Source organism: Antrostomus carolinensis, unplaced genomic scaffold, assembly GCF_000700745.2.
Source record: "Antrostomus carolinensis isolate BGI_N321 unplaced genomic scaffold, ASM70074v2 scaffold10956, whole genome shotgun sequence".
Classification (NCBI taxonomy): Eukaryota; Metazoa; Chordata; class Aves; order Caprimulgiformes; family Caprimulgidae; genus Antrostomus; species Antrostomus carolinensis.
The window spans coordinates 18,611-40,798 of NW_010321217.1; the positions used below are offsets into that span (position 1 = coordinate 18,611).

Genomic DNA, 22,188 nt, shown 5'->3' on the forward strand with positions numbered 1-22,188 from the left:
ATGGAACTCACTCTACTAAAAAAAAAAATATCTAAAATTAATATTGAATTACTTGGGAAAGCCAATCAAGTACAGTGGTTCTGGGGATAAAAACTGCATGGACACAAAAGCTGGGTACATCCATCCCATGCTGAAAGTCCAAGCTGATGACACAGAGTACCAACAAACTCCTCCAAGGCATTGACAGTCTTGAACTCTCAGGCAACAGCCTGGTGCAGTGAAGTGCCACTGAAGAGCCACTATTCCTAATGAACTGGCCCAATCCTTCAAGCAGCCTAGCTGACTCCCAGCTCGGGGACAGATACCAGTGGGATTTGGTTTGGTGAACATGGTACTTATCTGTCAGATCCCACAAGGTGCTGGTGATGGCAGATGCTCAGCACCTGATGCCTTGACACAGTCCTGTGGGGTTGGATGCACTTTCCAGTCCTCAGACCAGAACATGTGTAAACTCCAATTCTGAGTCAGCTGCCAATACCAAAACACATTTACTGAAAACTTACCCTGCTGTAAAAATAAAATAGACACACACACACACAAAAAAATCCATAGGGCCTGGGGACAAGCTCCATCACTGCTGGGCAGACAGTCTCACCAGTGCCTTTGACTTGTGGGAATGGCTCGTTACCAAGGCAGGTAATGGGTTTGGTCTGGCCCTTAGCTGTGAGGTTAATGGTCCATATGTCTCCTTTTCTCTATTACAAAAATAGATATTTATCTAGAGCAATAATGGAAAGTGATTGCACACTATCTCTGGGCAGATACTGAAGGACACTTCTCTACACTGATCCAATGACACACAGGGAGGATTTTTCAAAAGTGGTCAGGTGGACCTGGGCATCTGAACCCCTGGGATTCCCAGGAAGTCCCGAAGCACTTTTGGAAATCTTCCCATAGGCACTTACAAAAAGAAGAAATCCATTTGCTGCACTTAGGAGAGAAGCTAAAACCAGAAACACTGCAAAGACTGGAACCTGTATCCATACAAATGGGAACTAAATATATTAGCAAATATATACCTTGGCTTTTGTTACTCTTCACTATAACAACACTCATAAACCTTCATGAAAGTTTGTACTTGATGCTGTCATGTTACACTGAGAAAAACCAAACAACCTTTGCAGCAAACAGAACCAGCAATCTTCAGTGCTAAGTCTACCATACACTTTGCAGACACATGGAGAATAATAATTTGCTTGCTGATGCAACCCTGACAACAAAGGATTAAACCTTCTAGGGACAGACCAATACCTACCTTTAATTTACCCAGGATGACCACGTAACTCCAGGTGTAAGTGGCACAGGTTTCAACAGCAGTTGATTGCAAGAGCAGAACTGACCTGAACAGCTTTGCAAGGGAGCTCTCTCCCTCTCTCTTTCTTTTTGAATGGGTTTCAGCTTTTTTTTGCACCAGCACCATGTTTAAGTACTCCACTTTGAGTACGTAAAACCTCTACACAGCCACCAGCAATGATGGTTTTGTAAGACAGACCCGTTCTGGTTGATGTGGTGGTTCGGTTGCAGCAGTACTGAACTCACTGTGAGCTCATCAGAGGGTTAAGCAAAGCTACAAGCGACCTCTGTGCTGCAGGAACAGGACCAGTTAGGCTCTCATACAATTAACTGAGCTAAACCAGCCTGGAGTGTGTCTATACTCACAGTCACAGCTTTGTTGGCCCTGATTCCAAAATGAACAGAGCCTTAACCACAGACTGGGAGAATATATTCAGAGCAGCAAAGGAGAACTGTTCCCAGGTACGTGCATTTTTCTGTGCTGAAGGCTGGTTTACTATCAGTATTTCTTACCTGCCTGACAGCAAAATGGTCCAGTCAGTTCCAAACTGGGAAGAAAGTATCTGGCCTTTTAAAGCTGCAGCAGTAGAGTGCTCCTTGGAGAGTCTACAGAAATTTTGACTGTCTAAGGTTGATGAGACCAAGGATTTTACTCAGGCAGTAAACTGTCTGTTCTGGGAGCTCCTCCACCGAGTATTTTTGTCTTAGCAGGAGGATGGAGGAGACAACTAAAAGTCTTTAGCATGCACAGTCACCTCTAGAAAGCTTCATACATCTATTAGGCTCCTAAAACAGATTTACTTTGTTGGTAAAATATCAACTACAGTCTTTGCTTTTTGGCTTTTTCCTTCAGCACGATCTACTTGTTTTACTGAACTTAAAAGACAACATCCCTAAAAACAGTGATTCCATCTTATGGAGAAGTATATACAGGAAATTCCTGTCAATAGGCATATGCTTCCTAAACTAGTTCCTCCTTCCCTAGAACAGCAGCACAACATGCTGGATGCAAAGCCAGGTGGCAGTGTAAACAGATTCCTCCACACTCAGGATTTTGCTGTCACAACTGTGCTACATTTCTGCTGGCTGATGAAAGAGTATCATCTGTCTTGCTTTGATGTTCAGTCCTTTGTAACTCGATTATCACAAAAGCAAAGCTAAGTGCCTAATGGTAAAGGGAAACTTTGTCTTGACAGGCCCAGAATCTCCTCTCTCACATCAAACAAGACGTTTCTAAATACTTCTGCTCCTCTTTTAGAAGTCTAAGTAAAATATTCAGCAACCAACAAACCAGAAGCCTTTGTAGTAGGAACAAACAGCATAAATGCTTTTTGTTTGAGGAGTCATTGCTTTTGATTGCACAATTAGACTATGGAGTGTGGCTCTTTATTAACATGCTTGAAATACGAAAAAACGTAGTAAGAGCATGAACAAAGATAAAGCACCTTGCAGAAGTCTGTGTTCCATCACCTGGGATGAAACTATGCCGAGAGGTTCCCACATCAAGCAGGACTATCCACTCACTAATCTGGTAGATCGTTAACAGCCATTTGGGAGAATGGTGCGTTTAGCCTGTCGAGTTCATCTACTTGTGGGGGGTGATGCATTGTAACCTCCTGGTCCTCTGAAACATCATCACCCACAGTGACTAGGTTTGTTAGAGATTTGCTCCGCACACACTGGAAATCAACATGACGGCTTTTGCCTTCTTCCTTTTCCCATGACATCTGGATGAACGGCCGTTGAACGTAGTTGTAGATCACTTCTGAGCGGCCACCGGGCCTCCTCTTCACCTTCTCTTTACAGGTGGGATATCCTGAAAGGATAGGTTTAGATTAGATAGGTTTAGAAGGTAGGTTTAGATTAGATATTAGGAAGTAGGTTTAGATTAGATATTAGGATGTAGGTCTAGATTAGATATTAGGAAGAAGTTCTTCACTGTGAGGGTGGTCAGACACTGGAACAGGTTGCCCAAGGAAGTTGTGGATGCCCCCTCCCTGGAAGTGTTGAAGGCCAGGTTGGATGAGGCTTTGAGCAACCTGGTCTAGTGGAAGGTGTCCCTGCTGATGGCAGGGGGGTTGGAACTGGATGAGCTTTAAGGTCCCTTCCAACCCAAACCATTCCATGATTCTATGAACACAGACAGCCAGTCAGTTGCACCACACACCTTTGACTTGCACGAAAAGACAACACCATCCCAAAAAAAAAGCCAGGCAGGAGTGACTATGGGGGCAGGGAGGACTTAGTAGACAAATGCTCATACTCCACATTACTGGCTTGTTTTCTTTTCCCCTGAGAAGACGGTGCAGCATTGCGTGTAGTCATACGATCGATGGCCGCACAGCTTTAGCCATTTGGTGAACAAATATAGCTACTCTAAGAGTCTCCCAGGACAGAGCACAATGTTCTCTCTGCTCCCTAAGGGAATGCTTGGATCAGCAGGCAGAAGCATTTGACTCCCATTTCCTGTTTACATCCTAAAGAGATGAGGTTTGCTGGTAAATGATATGTACCTCTCATTTTCCCCTTAACTTTTAAGCCTTCTGGCCAATTTCAGTGTAACACGATAGAGGTGAAGGAAGATGCTCAGCTTCTACTAGTTTAATAAAAATAAATGCCTAGGAAAACACAGAGCAAAACAGGAAATACTTAGAGGCCAGAGGAAACTAGGATTTACTGACTACAGAGTCACCTGTTTTAGTATTTCCTTTGCTGAAGAAGTACTTTACCTTCAATGCCAATGCGAATGTTTTTCAGGCCCCGTTCCTTTAACACGGCTTTTGCAACATCGCGGTTCTCGATGTACTTGAAGAATCTGTACAGCTTGGAACTGTAAAGGACTTGAGAAATTAAAAGGGTGATTAGAATTTACAAGGAGGGACTTTCTCCCCATTTTTGATACTCTCAGCTGTGGAGGTGCCAAAAACCAGGTATGATTTCCAAGAATGACTTCAGGTGTCTGCTCTTATCACTAGGATTACTCCCTCTACTCTGCTCTCCTAAGGCCCCACCTGAAGTGCTGTGTCCAGTTCTGGAGCCCCCAACACAAGAACGACATGGACCAGCTAGAACAAGTCCAGAGGAGGCCACCAGGATGATGGGAGGGCTGGAGCAGCTCTGCTGTGAGGACAGGCTGAGAGAGTTGGGGCTGTTCAGCCTGGAGAAGAGAAGGCTCCAGGGAGACCTTCTAGTGGCCTCCCAGTACCTGAAGGGGCCACAAGAAAGCTGGGGAGGGACTTTTCATAAGGGCAGTTAATGACAAAACAAGGGGAAATGGGTTTAAACTGAAAGAGGGGAGGTTTAGATTAGATATTAGGAAGAAGTTCTTCACTGTGAGGGTGGTCAGACACTGGAACAGGTTGCCCAAGGAAGTTGTGGCTGCTCCTCCCTGGAAGTGTTTAAGGCCAGGTTGGATGAGGCTTTGAGCAACCTGGTCTAGTGGAAGGTGTCCCTGCTGATGGCAGGGAGGTTGGAACTGGATGAGCTTTAAGGTCCCTTCCAACCCAAACCAGTCTGGGATTCTATGACTAGCTACATTCCCTTGGTGAGAGGGTAGTAACAGACACGAGAGCCTGGAGAGAATGGGTGGTGCTGGGTGTGTAAAGCAGAATATTCACTCACTAGGGAGCCAGAAAAAGGCTGAGGGGGAGATGGCAAAGAAAAGCAAAAGATGCAGTGAGTGCTGTCAATGAAGGTGGTCAGACCAAAGCTCTAACTACCCCGGTGTCCTGTCTCTAGCAGGAGCCAGTTCAGAAGGCTGAACAAAACAGGACTCCACGTGCCAGCACCTCTTCCTGGAGGAAGACTGCTCCAGGGCAACAGGTCCTTTCCTTATGGCCAGATGTCTGGGTGGGTGCTCAACACAGAGCTGGAAGCCCCAGTGTAGAGCTCTTACTTTGTGAGTACTCCTCTCCCATGGGAGGTGGATGATCTTCATCCCAGTCCACGGTGTCTTCATCTGTCAGCACGACAATATGGCATTCACGTTCCCCTTTCCTTGCGCTATCCACCATGATGGGCAGGATCAGCTCCTCCAGGTAACTATCAAACTGCTTGTGAGCACCATCATTGGAGAGTTCATGTAACAGAGCACCTGATGAGCCATAAAACATATGAGCTTTTTTTACACAGTATGAAAATATGTCCCAGCTCTGCACTTTCCAGATACATTCAAGAACACATCCTGCATTCTTCTTCAGACAAACTCCTTAACACATCTTCAGATGCATCAACACTCTCCAGCTTCAGAATTGGCAAAACCAGATATAGGAAACTGCATTTCAAATGGGATGCAAATTACACTGTAGAACCATTACATTACCATTAAAAAAACCACCAAGGTCCAATCAATACAGTGAAACAATAACGGCCCAAATAATTTATCAATTGTGATACTTAACGTGAGTTTCCAGCAACCACCTCTGTCCTTGAAAGCACATTTTCTGCTTTCTTTGTGATGACTTATCAGAGGTCAGGGTAAGAAACTCCACCCAAGGGCTGTGCTATGACACCACGTGCCCCATTTCAGTACAGTACCTCTCACAGATTTGCCTATGTTCAAAGTGTTTGGGGTTTTTTTTGCCAACATACCCGTGAAAAAATCAGATCCCTTCGTAACTAGGAACTCTACTACTTTCCAACTTTGGTGTCTTCAGTTCCTGCTCTGCCCATCATCCACCTGCCTAGATTATTCACGACTCTGTGGTACATTTTAGACATGAGCTAAAACCCTGCCATCAGCCTTCATTTTGTTTGGCTGTCACAGCAAGCTCTTCTCAGCCTCTGTTACAAGAGGAGACTGGAATTTTTACAATTTCACTTTGCTTTTTTAAGCAAGGTGTTCTGCAGGATTCAATCACTTCACTTTGGGTTGATGCAGCAAAAAAGGACACTGTTTAAATTCAACACACATAAGTCCTAGTGGAGTCGATGTCTTGATGCTTAAACTAAAGCACATGATTAAGACCTGTAGAGAATCAAGATTAGAGTGCTCAACAACATGCAGATGATCTCCTAAGGGCTAATTTCTCTCCATACTTACTTAAATCTTGACATTTGATTGTGTTGAAATCAAAGTTTATGCAGAGGTAATCACATGTGTCTCGAAGGTCTGGGATGGAAATCCCATCAGGGCAGTTAATGATTCCAGTTTTGTAATAATCCTGCAAATAAAAGGATAGTTTTTGGAGAGAAAAATTAAGAATAGTTTGGACTCTTAATCATCATTTTTAATTAGTTCTTTGTTTTGCTAACCAACATTTGAGAGTTACAGAGGCTATATATAGCTCTGTGAACAGCAGAAACAGCCCTGCTTGTCCGAGACTCTATGTCTCTTTGCAGATCCTCTTGGGTCTGATAAACTATGAGCTCCAGTTAAAACTTTTCCCATGGCAGAGGGTTTCATAACATCTCATATGTAATATGCATTTATATGTAACCATGAGGTCAGGACACAGCTCAGGAACTACAAATGGTACCACACAAGAAAGGTAAAAGGCAAATATCTGAAATTATGACTCAAGCCAAAGTCTATTATATTATTTAAAAAAAAAAACCCACAATGCAAAAGAGTAATAAAAGAATATGTCCCAGGGGTGTGCAGCTGCCTGGGAGATGGCTCAGTTTTGCACATGTGACAAACAGATTGTCTGGTTGTTTGTTTTTGGGTTTGTTTTTGTTTTTCAATCTGCAAACATCTCCTTACCAGCACAGTCCGGAACACAGCCGAGCTAATTCCTTCTGCAATTTCATATTCTCCCTTTTCATTTGGTCTGGTGAAATTATATTCTCTTCCTGGTCCAAACATTCTGAATAGATAAAAATCTATGTAAGTTCACAAGTATATTTAAATACATTAATTCTAGAGACCAACAAGTGCACTGATGTTAAAAAACCCAGCAGTGACACATATATACAGTCACCTGAAATCTCTTCCACAGTAAATAAGCACAAGAGCTGTCTCAGCTACATCCTCCTCACTGGTCTGTCGCTACAGCTACTGGACTGTATGGGTCAAGCCAGAGCTCAGAGGAACAGACCATCCACCCCTGATGAGAAGACACCCTGCCAATAAAACCCTTCCACTGAGGCTACAAGATAACAGCCACGTGCCTTTTGATCCCTTGTTTTACACACCGCCTCGTGTGAGGGTCAGTAACCCAACAGAACTGGCTCCCTTTGGGCAGGGATGGGTGAAAGTGCTGGCAATACAACAAATGAATCTTCTAGTTGCATCAAGAAGCTCCAACCTTTAAGCCATGTTACAAGGAGCTGAGTAACTGCTCTTACGGGAGAGTAGCATAAGGTAACAGCAGAAGGAGGATGGAGCATTGTAATTTCCTCCACTCTGGAAGGGAATTTATCAGCTGTGAACAGAGGCGCTACTTCCAAACAAGGCAAACACTTGGAGAGAAGGCAAAAGCAGACCAGGTCTAGCTAGAAGTGCACGTTGTTTGAAGGGGGTGGATTGAAAGAGGAATGCTATCTGAGAACAACCCTCCCTGGAAGTGTTGAAGGCCAGGCTGGATGAGGCTTTGAGCAACCTGGTCTAGTGGAAGGTGTCCCTGCTGATGGCAGGGGGGTTGGGACTGGATGAGCTTTAAGGTCCCTTCCAACCCAAACCATTCTATGATTCTAACTCTCTATATCTGGTCTTCAAGGCCTCAATCACAGCCAAGTTCTGAATAAGGTCAACCTCACTCCACTTGTGCGTACAGATGAGATCACAAACAGACATCAGGGGTTTGTTCTATTTTAGCAAACATCTGACTCCCTTGAGGATCTTGAAAACAGTAGAAACCACCCACCTTCCCAGCATAGTATCAGGGTGAGCAGTGAAAATCTGTGGATTCACTGCAAAGCGAGTGCCATCTACCACAAGTGTCACTTTCTCTGGAGCCACTGTTTGTGAATTGATGCTTGAAGACAAAGTGGAGCATCCGTGGCGTTCTTGGGTATTAAAATATTCTGATTGTCTCTTATTTCCATCTTGGAAATGACAGTTGTGAGCGTCTTCAGGAGCAGACAACATGCTAGTGATCTGGGGACTTACTGGACAAGCAGTGTGTCGGCATTCAGAATCTAAACCTGAGAGAGACAAACAAATATTGCAAGGGTAAGATATAATTTACTGAAAAACATGATTTCATAGTAATCTTTTCTAGTGTAATAAGAAAACTGAGTCATACAATAACAAAGCATGCCCAGATACATAACTGTCAGGGTGATGTTAAAAACTAGACTGAATTTTCTAATTGGATTTTGGATAACAAATTTTGCAATGAACAAGTTTTGCATGATGCTGAACACTCCTTGTTAAAGCGAGATGGATTCAGTGGGTAAAGAGCAGGAGCACAGGAGCTGGACAAGGCCAGAATGACAGACACAGATGCCTGGTTCTGACAATAACTCTCACAGAAAAGCTGGAGCAGAAGCACACACCATGCTAGAGGTGGTTTAAGCCAGCAGTGCTCTATGCCCAGGCCATGGTGGGCACACAGCTCATCAGGACTGCCCAGCTAATTTCAGTTTATCTGTTGAGGGACAGCCTCAGGAGGAGCTGCAAGTTGGCATATCCATGTGATGATGCCAAGATAGCAAGACCCTAAACTCTGCTGTGGACCTTTGTCCTTTACACCAGCCTGGCAAAGGCAGGGTATGCACATTCTGCACTTCCCAGTGCAAACTGCCTCGGGATACTGGAATTTTTCCAAAATGTAACACTCCTAAAAAAAAATTAAAATCTTCCTTAAAGACTACTGTAAGGCAAAGACATTATCCTCACCTGCAGGCCTGGGAACTGCAGCAGGGCTGTGACCTCCTAGCACCACATTATTTTCTTCTGACTCATGAACTGCTACAGTTACGTTTTCCACAGAGCAACTGGACTCTTGATTTCTTGACCAGTCTGTCCCACCAGCACAGTTAACGTTCATGCTGGGCCTCCGTGATGTGAGGAGTTGGTTGCGTTTCCTAAGAGAAGAGCTAGGAGAGAGAAAATAAAAACACCAGGTTGTTAGTTTGGGAAGAAACTCTCAAGCAATGAAACTCAAATCCCTGTATCTGGTACCACAAGCAAAGTCTCTCAAAAGGTATTTCTTCAGATATTTCACTGAGCTTCACAGAGGCTTATGATGCAAGTTATTCCCCTACACTTACCTAGGAAGAGGGGGAAAAAAAAAGCTATTAAAGTAACCAGGAGTCTATTTCATCCATAAACCTTTGCTTTCTTAAAAAATAAATCTAAAGCTGCTGATGTCTTTAGATCACATGTGTGTTCCTGCAAAAACCTCGTAGCAATTACCTGACCTCCAGACCACCAGAGCCCTTTAAAAATGCTTCCATCACTCCCAGTGCTGGCAAAATCAGCTCTGTAACAGGGCTACAGACTGGAACAGAAATATTGTCCCAGTTAACAGCTCAGGTTTTGCCTCTTAACCACTCTGAGGTTTGACTAAGGAGGTTCCCTGATCCCAGTCATTGCTGGGTTGGTTTTTTGGGGGGGTTTTTTGGGGTTTTTTTGGTTTTTTTTCCTGGGTTTTTGTTTTTATTTTTAATTTTTTGTCTTCCTCCTTCTTGATTTATCCCCCTCCTGTCACACAGCGCTCACCACCCCCCAGCATTTAACCCAACACAGCCGTACAACAAACACTCCTGTCACCTCAGACAGCAGCAGCTTTGCATCCACCATACCCTGGCTCAGCCCAATACACACATAAGGGTTAAATTCGTGCTGTTCACACCTTGCATGTTTTTTCAATATACACAGAGAGACATCTTCTATTTTTGCTGTTTGACCATTTAATTCTTAAGTGAAATTCTTTTTCCTTCTTAAGTGAAATTCTTTTTCCCTCCTCCTAGAAATTATTTTCCCTCTTCCTATTTTGAAGACTCACCTCACTCCACTCCTTAATTCTAACAGATTTCTTTTGCTGATTCTTTCCCTCCTTCTCTCTTTGACGTATATTTTGTCCTGCTATTGCCTTGGACAAGAATCAGTTCTCCTTTCTTGGCTTTAAGTGTTTTCCTTTCACTCTCTCCCAACATAAAACACCAATTTCCTCATTAATGAATTTTCCCCAATTTCCCTCCTGCAGAACAATTGTCCTTGTGTCTTTTTTCTTGGTTGAATTAAGACTCCTGGGCCCGCGGGTGCCATTTATAAATCATGGCAGAACACAGACAGGGACAGATACAAACCAGATAAAATACAGCACTAATAAAACAACAAAATGCCAAATAAGAGCTGGCGAGTTTTCCAGTCAGGACCTGCTGAGGAAAAAAAGCCTTAATGAGCAGTTCAGTGGTGAGTTTCAAGCCTTTTGTTACTGGCAGTCAGTGTAAGCGTGTCAGTCTTAATTAGAAATTTTAAAAAAGGGAATAATAATTCCTTCCTCTTGTTCTGTAAAACCAATACTCAGTCACCAGCGTTATTATATCTGTATATTTTTAGAAAAGCTGTTGCTTACACATCATGTGATATTCATCAGAAGGAAGATTTTTGGCAAAAGCAAAACCATGTGAAAAGCTCCTGTATTTTTTGTTTTGGAAGGCTGCAGCTGGCTGGTAGGAACAGCAATGTGAGGAGCTCAGGGCTCAGAGGAGACCTTGTGGCTCTGTCCAAGTCCCTGCAAGGAGGGTGCAGAGAGGTGGGGGTGGGTCTGTTCAACCAAGGCCCAAGGGACAGGACAAGAGGAAATGGGCTCCAGTTGTGGCCAGGGCAGTTGAGATGGGATGTGAGGAAGAATTTCTTTGCTGAAAGGGTTCTGAGGCATTGGAAGGGGTTGCCCAGGGCAGTGGTGGAGTCCCCATCCCTGGAGGGATTGAAGAGTCGTGTAGACACAGTGCTGAGGGACATGGGTTAGTCATAGGGGACTTGCCAGTGTGAGGTTGATGATCTTTGAGGTCTTTTCCAATCGAGGCAGCTTGGTGATTCTGAGCCTATGAGGGTCATCTGAGCTCCAGCAAACTTAAAAGCACACAGCACATCACTATCCACCTCTCCTCTCACCAAACACCCAGCCTGGCTCTGAAAACTCCCTCTCCCAACACGTTCCAGGTGCTTTCTTGGACCCACTGCACCAGTTGTCTGGACCCTGGAGAGATCCCTTCATTGGTCCCACCAGAAACCCAACAGTCCCTGTGAATGCTGCCTTGGATTGGGTCACACATGAACAAATCCACCCCTTTTTACCTGAGCAAAGACAACATCAACTCCCCGTGAACAGACCCGTGGCATCTTCTGCTGCCTTCTCTCACGTGTCAGACCAGCAAAGAGGTTGTAAGAAAGGCCAGTAAGCTGCTGGGCAGTGGGACGTGGGTGTGGAGAATCCCCAGGATCGAAGCAGAAGATACCAACTGCCCCATAAAACCTACAAACCTACCCCAGGACAAACCTACTATCCCAGGAATTATCTATATAAGTCAATAAATATACAGAATATGCACAAAATACTGGTTAAAGTAAATGGAAATATGCAAACCCACATGCTGTACAATACTCAGAAGAAAAACAAAACATCTTTAAATCAATTCCAGAATTGACAATGTAAAATGGAACAACAAAAAGTCAACTGTTCCCCCATTTCACACAGTCTATTGTAATTATTGCATGGAAATGGAGTTTTCCAGGCTGCAAATGTTAAAACTATTTATACAATTAATACTGTGGTTTCAACACATTCACTGAATTCCGCACATCACAATTATGCTCTAATTTCTGATCAAAATGCTTTAAAATCTGTTAACTGCACAGAAAGACAAAATGTATTTTTTCAAACTGCAGTTTCATTTATTTAGACAAAAGTGTTTTGAGATGGAGAAAAAAAAAATCCTTGTGGAGAGGACACATAATCATGTTGGGAAAGCCCTGAAGAGGAGCTGAGCTGTTCTTGAGCCTGGCGAATCGCTGGGAGGAACACAAACAACATCCTAGGTCAAGAGAGGTTCTCCTCCCCCTCTACTCTGCCCTGGTGAGGCCACAGCTGGAATATTGTGTCCAGTTCTGGGCCCCACAGTTCAGGAAGGACAGGGAACTGCTGGAGAGAGTCCAGCACAGAGCCACGAAGATGATGAAGGGAGTGGAGCATCTCCCTGCTGAGGAAAGGCTGAGGGAGCTGGGGCTCTTTAGCTTGGAGAAGAGGAGACTGAGGGGTGACCTCATTAATGTTTATAAATATGTTAAGGGTGAATGTCAGGAGGATGGAGCCAGGCTCTTCTCAGTAATGCCCAATGGTAGGACAAGGGGCAATGGGTGTGAGCTGGAACACAGGAGGTTCTGCTTCAACTTGAGAAGAAACTTCTTTCCAGTGAGGGTGACAGAGCCCTGGGACAGGCTGCCCAGGGAGGGGGTGGAGTCTCCTTCTCTGGAGACATTCAAGACCCGCCTGGACACCTTCCTGTGTGATCTCATTGAGGTTCCTGCTCTGGCAGGGGGATTGGACTGGATGATCTTTTGAGGTCCCTTCCAATCCCCAACGTTCTGTGATTCTGTGATCCTGGGTTGTGTCTCAGTAACCCTTTCCCCTCCTCAACTTTTCACTAGAGAACCAAGCTCCCTGATAAAACTGAGATGCTAACACACTTACTCGAAACAGAGTTCCCTCTGTGAGCTGACGAGAACTCGATTAAGAAACTTGATAAGCATAAAATGTACTTCTTCAGCCTCTTTCTTTCAGGAGTGCTCCGCTGCTGCGGTTCTGCCAATGAGCTCCCCTTGCGCTGTCTGAACAACCTCTTGGTTTTTGTAACACACTACTTAGCAAAGAGGAGAATTTCAGCAGGGAGTCGGGTCAAGGAGTAGTTTATATCCAGGAAAACAGCAGCTTTATCAAGGGACACTTACCTTCTGTCACTTCACAAGGGGTTTGCCTTATAAGCCTTGTTTAAGTGATGTCAGATAGCATGAAATGCCCATACAGACTGAATTCTCACAACAATCAAATTGGGTTTGATGAACGTTGCAACCTTTGTTCAGCACCTGAAGCTTTGAGTTAAATGCAGGCACAGTTCAAGGCACTCTGCCTGCCATTCAGCAGTGTCCTCTACTACAGTATCTCAGAAATGATTTATACAACTACCAATATATGCAGGAACTACATTACACTGATTTCCCCTGAGCATCTTTTCCTCCCATTTTCTGCTTAATCTGCTAAACAGGATTTTTAGGGGGGGAAAAAAAAAAAAAGCCCCAGATTGTTGACACCTTTCTTCTCATTCTTTTCTATTACACTAAATTTAACACCAGCAAAAGGTGCTGAAACCTGCAGAGATGGGAAGATTCAGAAACTCTTTGTGATTGTGGTGGTTCCTAAAAGTATTAGATCCAATTTTCCTCATTAAATCTACAGCAAGATGAACATTCAGCCCCACTGATCATCAGCTGGGTCAGGTTAATGTTATTTTCCCATCTTCTGTCCCTGGCTGGCATACCCAAATCCTACACATTAAAAGTCATCAAAATTGAGGCAAATGAGTAAGGATCCCTTCAGCACATCTGGCTGGTACAATAAACACTCAAACTAGTAATTTAACATGACAAATATATTGTAATCACACATACAACCCAGTAGGGAAACTGGTACATAAAGACTTCAGAAGGTCATACTCAAACCTGACCAACTTCCAAATGTCCTGGTTTCCTTTCAAGCCCAGGATCAAGGTGAACTACCTGTGGTGAGAATGAAAACCTATAAATAATAATTAGCACTAGTCATCTTCAAAGCTTTTCACAAATACTAACTGCTCTTTGCTTCTAAGAGCCCTGGGAAGCACTGCAGGGAAGTCTTTTATGAGAGAAAATAAGGACACACACACAAAAAAAAAGACATAATGTTCAGGACCAGCCAGAGGAACAGGCCCACTAACCAACCTGCTGTTACACTGACTTCTAGCACGTTCACTGCTCAAGCTCCTTGGCCACACACCAGCAATTACCCTGCGGTTAGCAGGACAAATACTAGCAGGTGACCATCTTTTTCATGCACGTTTCTACCCTCTGGTAAGCATAAACCAGCTGGTACCACAGAATTCATCATGAGCAGCAAACAAGCACCTTGACTTCTTAGCTGACTTCTCAGTGACTTGTGTGTATGCTCAGATCCCGAAGGGTCAGGTAGGGACCAGGCTGCAGGGGAGCTGAAGACTCACAGCGTGTGGACAGCGGGATTTCAGGAGCTGGGAACTCAGGAATATCAAAAGCTCAGTGTCAGGGTCAGCAGTAAAGACCAGAGAAAGAGCTCCTAAATAGGCTGTGATTTTTTAAAATGTTTTTTTAAAGGAAATCAGTATCACACTTAAAAATCCAAATTCACATTGACTCTGGCTGTCGGTTTTGCCTGGCTTAGATCCCTCTTCCTTACCAGAATATGACAAAGTTAAGAATGAGCTGTGCAACTGAACAAGCGTCTCTGTTCTCCAAACCACGTGCTGCTGGTCACAGTGAAGTCATCTTTATCTGAACTTGTTTAGAGCCAACACTTTTATTGAGAGAAAAATATGGAAATGATTTTTTTCCTATTTTTTTTCTTTTTTTTAAAACACAAACTGGAAATAGTTTTATTTAGCAATGAATCTCTGGCACAAACAATTCATTCTACAAACCTTTTGCAGAGATAAAAAGGCTGATCCTTGTTCTAAGTGATTCTTAAGAAGGAAGTGTGCTGGAATGTAAAAAGGTTGGGACAATCACATTAAACTTCCCCACCCTAACGAATCAGAGGCACATCCAAACCCACTGCCCAATGGCTTAACTTGTACACACCAACATAAACAATTCATAGGTGATGGGTGTAAAGAAAAGAAACTCAAATACAGTAACATGTCCAGCAGAGAAAACCTATTTAGATGCAGGACATTTCATTAAGCAAAAGATAAAAGCATCACTAGACTTGCTGTTTTCTAACTTGTTATTGTATTACTTGTTCCTTATCCTTGGGATGTTTTTTTTTAAGAGCCATTATAAAATAGTTTAGGTATCAAATTTGCAAAACTTCACAGAAACCTCAAAGAAAAATAATGAAAAGCTGAGCTGTCAAAATCCATGGAAGAGTAAAGCCCTTGACTGTAACATCTGACAGCTTCTGCACTGCTTCACTGTCATCTGGGGGTGACAAAAAGGAAATCAGAAGAGATTAAAAATAGTAGAAAAAAGGAAATCAGAAGGGAGTAAAAATAGTAGAAGTGAGTAACTTTACTTCACCATTTGGTTTGTGAATGGTAAAGAAGGACCAGCACGCTGAGCGAGTGAATGGGATGGTAACAATCTTCCCCTCTTCCTCAACCACAGCGTAACCACAAGGACTTCAATAAAACTCCAAACAACTCGGTTTTAAGGTGACAACACTCCTTTAAATCTACAAAAACATTCCCATGTCCAATTATTCTCAGAAATATGAGCAAGCAGGAAACACGCACACGCAGGGTGTGCCTGACCTAATTCTACACTCTGCTGCTTTAGAACAAGATGTATTTCTAATATAATTGCACATCTTTCACAAAACGTTTTTAGCCTTGCTTTAATTTCTTAAAAGATATCCTTGGAACACCTCAAAAGTTTCTCTAAATATAAAAGCAGACAAGAAAAAAATTGGCAATGATTGAATTCCTTCTCTGGATGTTCTCTCAGTTCCTCTGCTCTTGTGCACCCAACACCATTTTGGAATTTGGTTAAGTAAAAAAAAGCAGTTATTTAACTTGTGATGAAAAAAATAACATCTTGGTAAGCAGGCAGCAATCCAAGTTTATAATTTTCAATTAACAAAAATATTTGCTGTTGATATCAGATGCATACTTGCCTGGAAAGAGGAAGGAAAAGAAAAAAAAACCCCAAACATACTGCTTGTCAGCTCAGCTCAGTGGCAATAAAAATTCCCCAGTCCCAGGGAAACATTCCAGAGGGTTGTGGAGAATGAGAATAATGCAACTGTTAGAAAGAACAGCAAAAAGTAAAACTTTCTGCTCTATGAAAGATTGAGAACAGATCTGGGGTCTCATTCTGTCAAGATGAAGGAAATCCACTGAAAACAGCAGGTTTGAATTTGGATGAACGAGGCTGGAGTCAAACCCTTGGAATTTTGGCCTCAGCTTCTGTTCATTCTCACACCTGTAACTTGGGAGTCCCTGAAGATTTTTTAAAAATATAATAAAATGGAGAAAGTATGGAAAGGAAACACTGGAAAAAAAATCCCTAACCTGCCAGGCTGTGCCTGCTCTAGTCTTGACACAGCCTCCTGCCTCATGCTCTGCGTTGTTCCCTTCTGCATTCCCAGTAAGAGGGAAACAAGGCACCATTAGGAAACTGGAAAAGACAAAATAAGTATAAAAGCTGCCTATTAAAACACATCTTCAGTATAAAATTGTATAAAACTTCCTCTAGAGTTTAAAATGCAAGAAGCTGCCTTTCCTTTTACAGATTGCTCAGAGTAAACACAAGCCTATCCATTCCTTATCCACTGAAAAATAGAAGCGAGTGACGAGCCCACATCATCGGTGTCACACAGTTCACTAGAAGGGCACTTCTAAAGCCACCACACACCCTGCTTTTAACTCCAACTCTCTGCTTTCAACCAAATTCTACAGCCTTTAAACATTTTCAGATTCAAAGGGTCTCTCACCCATCAGCAGCTGGGGGTTTTGGAGTTTTTGGGTTTTTTTTTTTTAAAGCATTATTCCCGTTGTCAATTACAAATCCAGTTCCTCACTTACTATTTCTCTTTTAAACATAAGATTTGTCTAGGAAATCAGTTTTTCTCCTCTTCCAGAAGTGAAGGGCCATGCATGAAGTCCCAAATAAGCAGGGAAACTGCTGTCACCAGGCTGCCTTGTGCCTCTAGCACAAGGGGCTGAGCCCCAGGCACTGCCCTGTGTGACTGAATCCAACAAGGGATGCTCAAAGCAGCGTGACACAGGGCAGGTCTGAGGTTGGCCACTCACTGGCACCTGTAGATACACCTGTACCACAAGAGAACAACATAAAAGTGCATTCACCCAAACTGCATCAGATAGAAAAACCTACCTGGAACCTTTAACATGCTTTTCTCATACCTATTAATAATCCTCCCTTAATTTTCTGCTAGAGACATGAACAGAACCAGGCAATAAAAGGGTGATTTATAGGTTGAACTAGCACAGGCACATTACAAAAAGGCTTTTCCCTTGTTATGAAATAACTCTATCAACATACACTGGATTCATTTTCCATTTGGCTTCGAAATATAAATGGAAAATCATGTCCAGCAGGACTGATGCAACCCAGGACAGCCTGCAAATTCTGGCAAGAGAGAGCAAGAAGGCTGATGAAACGCTCTATTGTTTTCTCCTATTCTGTGCATAGTGCTTCACTGTTAGCAAAGTTTACAGATTCACTAATTTACTTGAGTTTTAACAAAAATCCACTGTTTCTACAAATGCAATTCAAAATGACAGTCTGCAATATGGTTTTAATGGTTTAAACACTGCACATCCACACCTTGATTTAAGACCCCATGGTTTACACCAGCTGGTTTACACGCTGGAAGTTCACATCCATGCTGATGGCACTGACCCACATCAGCCCCCCACACTGACAGCATCACTGCTTTCACCAACCTATAATCACTCAGACTAATCATAGAATCCCAGACTGGTTTGGGTTGGAAGGGACCTTAAAGATCATCTAGTTCCAACCCCCCTGCCATCAGCAGGGATGCAGAAAACTTGTTGAGATTTATTAAATTGAAGTAACTTCTCCAAAACAGGGAAGTTCTACGGTGGCAGTTTCAGAATCAGGAATAGCTGAAGTGTATCAGGTAATGTCCTACCACTGGGTGTATCAGAAAAGAACAACATTTCTGAATAAAGCAACAGGTTAATGCTTTTCTAGGGCTACTTCCCTCCCTGTGAGGTTCAAGGTACTGAAAAGTCCAACCAAGCAACCTATAAAGGATTTTCCCCACTATTCACACTATTGGGTTTAAGACAGTTATCTGAAAAATTATAGTTCTGATATTTGACCCCCATAAAGAGTTTAACACTGCCTTTACTCCAGTGTTAGCACTATCACTAATGCTATAGTAAAGGCAGCTTTGCTAGTGCTATCTGATTAAATTCAGTCACCAATTTAAATAAAGTTGGCCATGCCAATATAGAATATAAACCTACTGTCTACACAGAAGGATGGAGTGTGCAGATCTGATGAGGGTAAGGGGAAAAACCCTGGTGAAAGATGAGCTGTTGCAAATATAAGCAGGATCACCTTCTCTAGAGACAGGAAAAACAAGTGTTCCCCTGCTACAATACAGAACACTGAGCTAAATCAAGTTTTAACCCAGGTGACACGTAGGAGTTCCACTTTGTCATCACCTGTGCTAGATTAAGATACAAATACTTCTGTAAAAACCAACAGCAGCAACAGCAGCAGCCCTGTCTTCTCTGTTCCACCATTTTCTACAAAACTACTCACAAAGCTTTCAGAAAAAATCCCCCATGTTTTAAGAGAGCATAAAAGCAAGGTCTACCTTAACCCTTCAGGTTTTAAAATGCCATTTTCTTTCTTAATTCTTCTTCTTCTTGGGCAGTTAAATCTAATTTGGTTTCAAATTCACACCAATTCCTATGTCTACACTTCAGGAAGTCAAGCTTCTCGATTACAAGCTACACAAAAAAAAAGGACAAGAGTATTTCTGAGAAGGTTCTAACCCCAAACTCTACATACCTGCAGCAATCAGAACTTCTGAAAATAAATAACCACCCACGTTTCCTATCAGAACTCTGGAGCAAACCCCCTGCCAAGCACCCCCTCCTCTCAAACAACACAGCTCCTTACTTACTGGCGGCTCATATGTTCCCAGTGCTACCAGCACCAATATCCTCAAATCCTTCTTTAACAGAGGGAAGCACTAAGGCAGAGCAAAGCTTCTCAGTTTAAACTGTTTGTGCAGCCACAGGTCACTCCCCCAAAGCCCAGATGACTGATTCACATAAATATTTCAGTTTAAAAGTCCCCCCCCCCCAGCTGATTCATTAAAAGTTTGAATATAAAAATCTGTTTAGCAAATAGCTTTATTTTAAGCTTATTTTCAGCAAAAGTAATGTCTGTCCCTCTGAAAAAAAAAACTTATCTCCCCAGATTCCTGGTTCAGCCTGTTTTTGCAGGAATCAAGTGGCAGAAAAAGCACAGTTTTATTAAACACTTGATGCTTTATGGTTAAATACACTCCTGCCACACGTCCCTTACCCAGGCAGAAAGGAATTAACAACCACAATTTCTGAATGTGGACATAACCATGAGCATCCAAATCCCCAAGTCCAGAAGACCTTGGAGTTGGGTTCAAACAAATTTACAGTAACTGAGGATAAATGGAGTTATTTTGATATATCAATGCCCATGAGGTACATTGCTAATGAGCCCCAATAAAAGGCAGCAGCTCCTCTCAGTGCTCAGCACTGCGGTGACATTACACATTCACGGTACCCTCTACCAGTTCCAATATTAAATCCATTTATTCTGTTGTTCTTTCTCCTTTCCCCTAAGATATAGCTGGATTTCTCAAGAGACTGCTCCCAACATAATTTCACAGAACAACACAATTAAATATATCCCATATCATCAATAATATATCATTTTTTAAAGCAAATAGAATCTGAAGAAGTAGGAAACTACTTTCATCTTGACTCGTGCCAGTGACAGAGCCTGTGTGGGTACTGCAGCTTTTAAAGTCTGATCATTACATAGCACCTGATTAATGAAAGATGCTTTAAGAGGTATTTTACTTAAAAACAAACTGATCAAACCAACATCATAAAAGCAAGTTGTCACAATTTACCAACTCACTCATGTTTGTACTGTCCATACGTACAACAAACTGCAAACACTTGTTACTACATTTGGTTTGGGGGCAAGTTTTTAATTCTTTAATGCCCAATTATCTAGTCTGTCCAGATAAAGGTGCAATAAAGCACTTAAAGGAGGTTTGGGGGGAAGATGAAGAAAGAGCAAGAGCCTCTAATCACGAAGGCACGCTGATCCATCAGGGTGAAGCAGGCTGCCATCACTCAGGCCTGTGAAAATCCACACACAGCACAGCAAGGTGGCTCATGGCACTTTGAAAGCACACAACAGAGCATTCAGCCCAAAAACCAGCAAGGAGGAGACAGCAGGAGACAAATTATCACTTCAGCTCACACCTGAGGGGCTGAACACACCATAACCCCCCCCAGCCTCCTTCACCACAGTGGCCATAGGAGCGCCAGGCACTGCAGACACCATCTGAAGCCAGATTGTTGTCATCATCACCTCAAATTTTAACCTACAATCTCAGGTCCCAACCTGCAGCATCATAAACTACCCTATTTGCTTTTGGCACAGCAATTATCCAGTGTGGATCCTCTCTGGGATGAGGATTGGTGTATTGAGAATCAGTGTATATTGAAATACACATCAGTTTCCATGAGAGTGGATTATTTCACAGCAGAACATCAGTTGAGAGAATATTCCGATTAAACCAAAACTCCTCACTCACTGAGCTTGTAGCTCCCTACAAAAAGTCAGTTGATGTTCCACCCATTGTAAAAAAAGCACCTCCTGGCTTTGACTCTTATTTTAGAAAGGCTGTGAGCAGTTTAAACTCCGCCTTCCTACTCTGGAAGGGATCCCAACAAGTAACTGCTAACTCATTCCCAGCTCATCTGCTCCAGCTCCAACTGCCATTGATGAATTAACCAATTACACAGCAGCAGCTTGAAAAACTTCCCAATAGATGGCAGATTTTGGGAAGTGGAATGCAGTTAACAGTAGCTATTCACCAAAGAGATTTCAGAAGAACAGAGCACACAGCATTAAAAAAAACCCCAACAAACAACACACCAAACCCAGCCAGGGACGTTGCATACTGGTTAATAAATGCAATTAAATTTGAAAGTAAATATTCCAGTCTTGATAAACAGCCAGGAGGAGCTCAGTGCTTCTTGGTGAACCTGAATAAGCTCTGATCTCTTTACACACCTCAGGGTCTGTTTCAGGGCCTGACGGAGGGTTGTACAAGGAGGACAGGAATGGGAAAAGGGCACAGCAGAGCCCCTCGACCTGCAGCACTGGGCCCTGGTGCTCTGGCCCAGGCACTGCTGTCAGTGATTTCCTCACTCCAAGAAGGACATGGAGGTGCTGGAGCGTGTCCAGAGAAGGGAACGGAGCTGGGGAAGGGTCTGGAGCACAAGTGTGCTGAGTTCCCTTGTGGCTGAGGGAACTGGGGGTGTTGAGCCTGGAGAAAAGGAGGCTGAGGGGAGACCTTCTGGCTCTGTCCAAGTCCCTGCAAGGAGGGTGGAGAGAGGTGGGGGTGGGTCTGTTCAACCAAGGCCCAAGGGACAGGACAAGAGGAAATGGGCTCCAGTTGTGGCCAGGGCAGTTGAGATGGGATGTGAGGAAGAATTTCTTTGCTGCAAGGGTTCTGAGGCATTGGAAGGGGTTGCCCAGGGCAGTGGTGGAGTCCCCATCCCTGGAGGGATTTAAAAGCCGGGTAGATGAGGTGCTCAGAGATCTGGTTTAGTAGTGGACAGTTACAGCTGGACTGGATGATCTCAAAGGTCTTTTCTAACCAGACAATTCTATGGTTAATGTCCAGTGGCAGTTTGTCTCCATTGTGGAAGAGCAGAACCAGGTTTGACAAAACTCAAGTGTCACAACCCAGCCCAGGAGATCACTCCTAACTTTGGTAGGAGACAGGCTGGCACGGGATCCCTGCCAGCACACCTATCTGCCATCCTCACCAGGCACCACCATATCTCACCACAACAGTCAGCAGGACAAGTCACTGGAAGCCAGTTCAGATAAATCCACTGTAGCTCCCGCTGAGCTCTCCTGTCCAGCCGCAGGGCTGAGATATTCCTCATGAAGCTCTGAGGAGAAGGACTTGGGGTGCTGGT

The 22,188-nt window shown here is 43.3% G+C and overlaps 1 protein-coding gene across 1 annotated transcript; it reads right to left on the bottom strand.

Moving 5' to 3' along the window:
• Nucleotides 1-2,626: 2,626 nt before the first annotated feature.
• Nucleotides 2,627-19,171, bottom strand: KCTD20 (potassium channel tetramerization domain containing 20). The gene is made up of 8 exons (XM_010169860.1): nucleotides 19,098-19,171; nucleotides 9,077-9,276; nucleotides 8,100-8,379; nucleotides 6,998-7,100; nucleotides 6,335-6,455; nucleotides 5,189-5,386; nucleotides 4,023-4,133; nucleotides 2,627-3,109 (listed from the first exon to the last, which is right to left on the bottom strand). The coding sequence occupies exons 1-8, from the start codon at nucleotides 19,106-19,108 to the stop codon at nucleotides 2,817-2,819; spliced, it is 1,317 nt and encodes a 438-aa protein (XP_010168162.1). The 5' UTR covers nucleotides 19,109-19,171; the 3' UTR covers nucleotides 2,627-2,816.
• Between the last annotated feature and the right edge of the window lie 3,017 nt (nucleotides 19,172-22,188).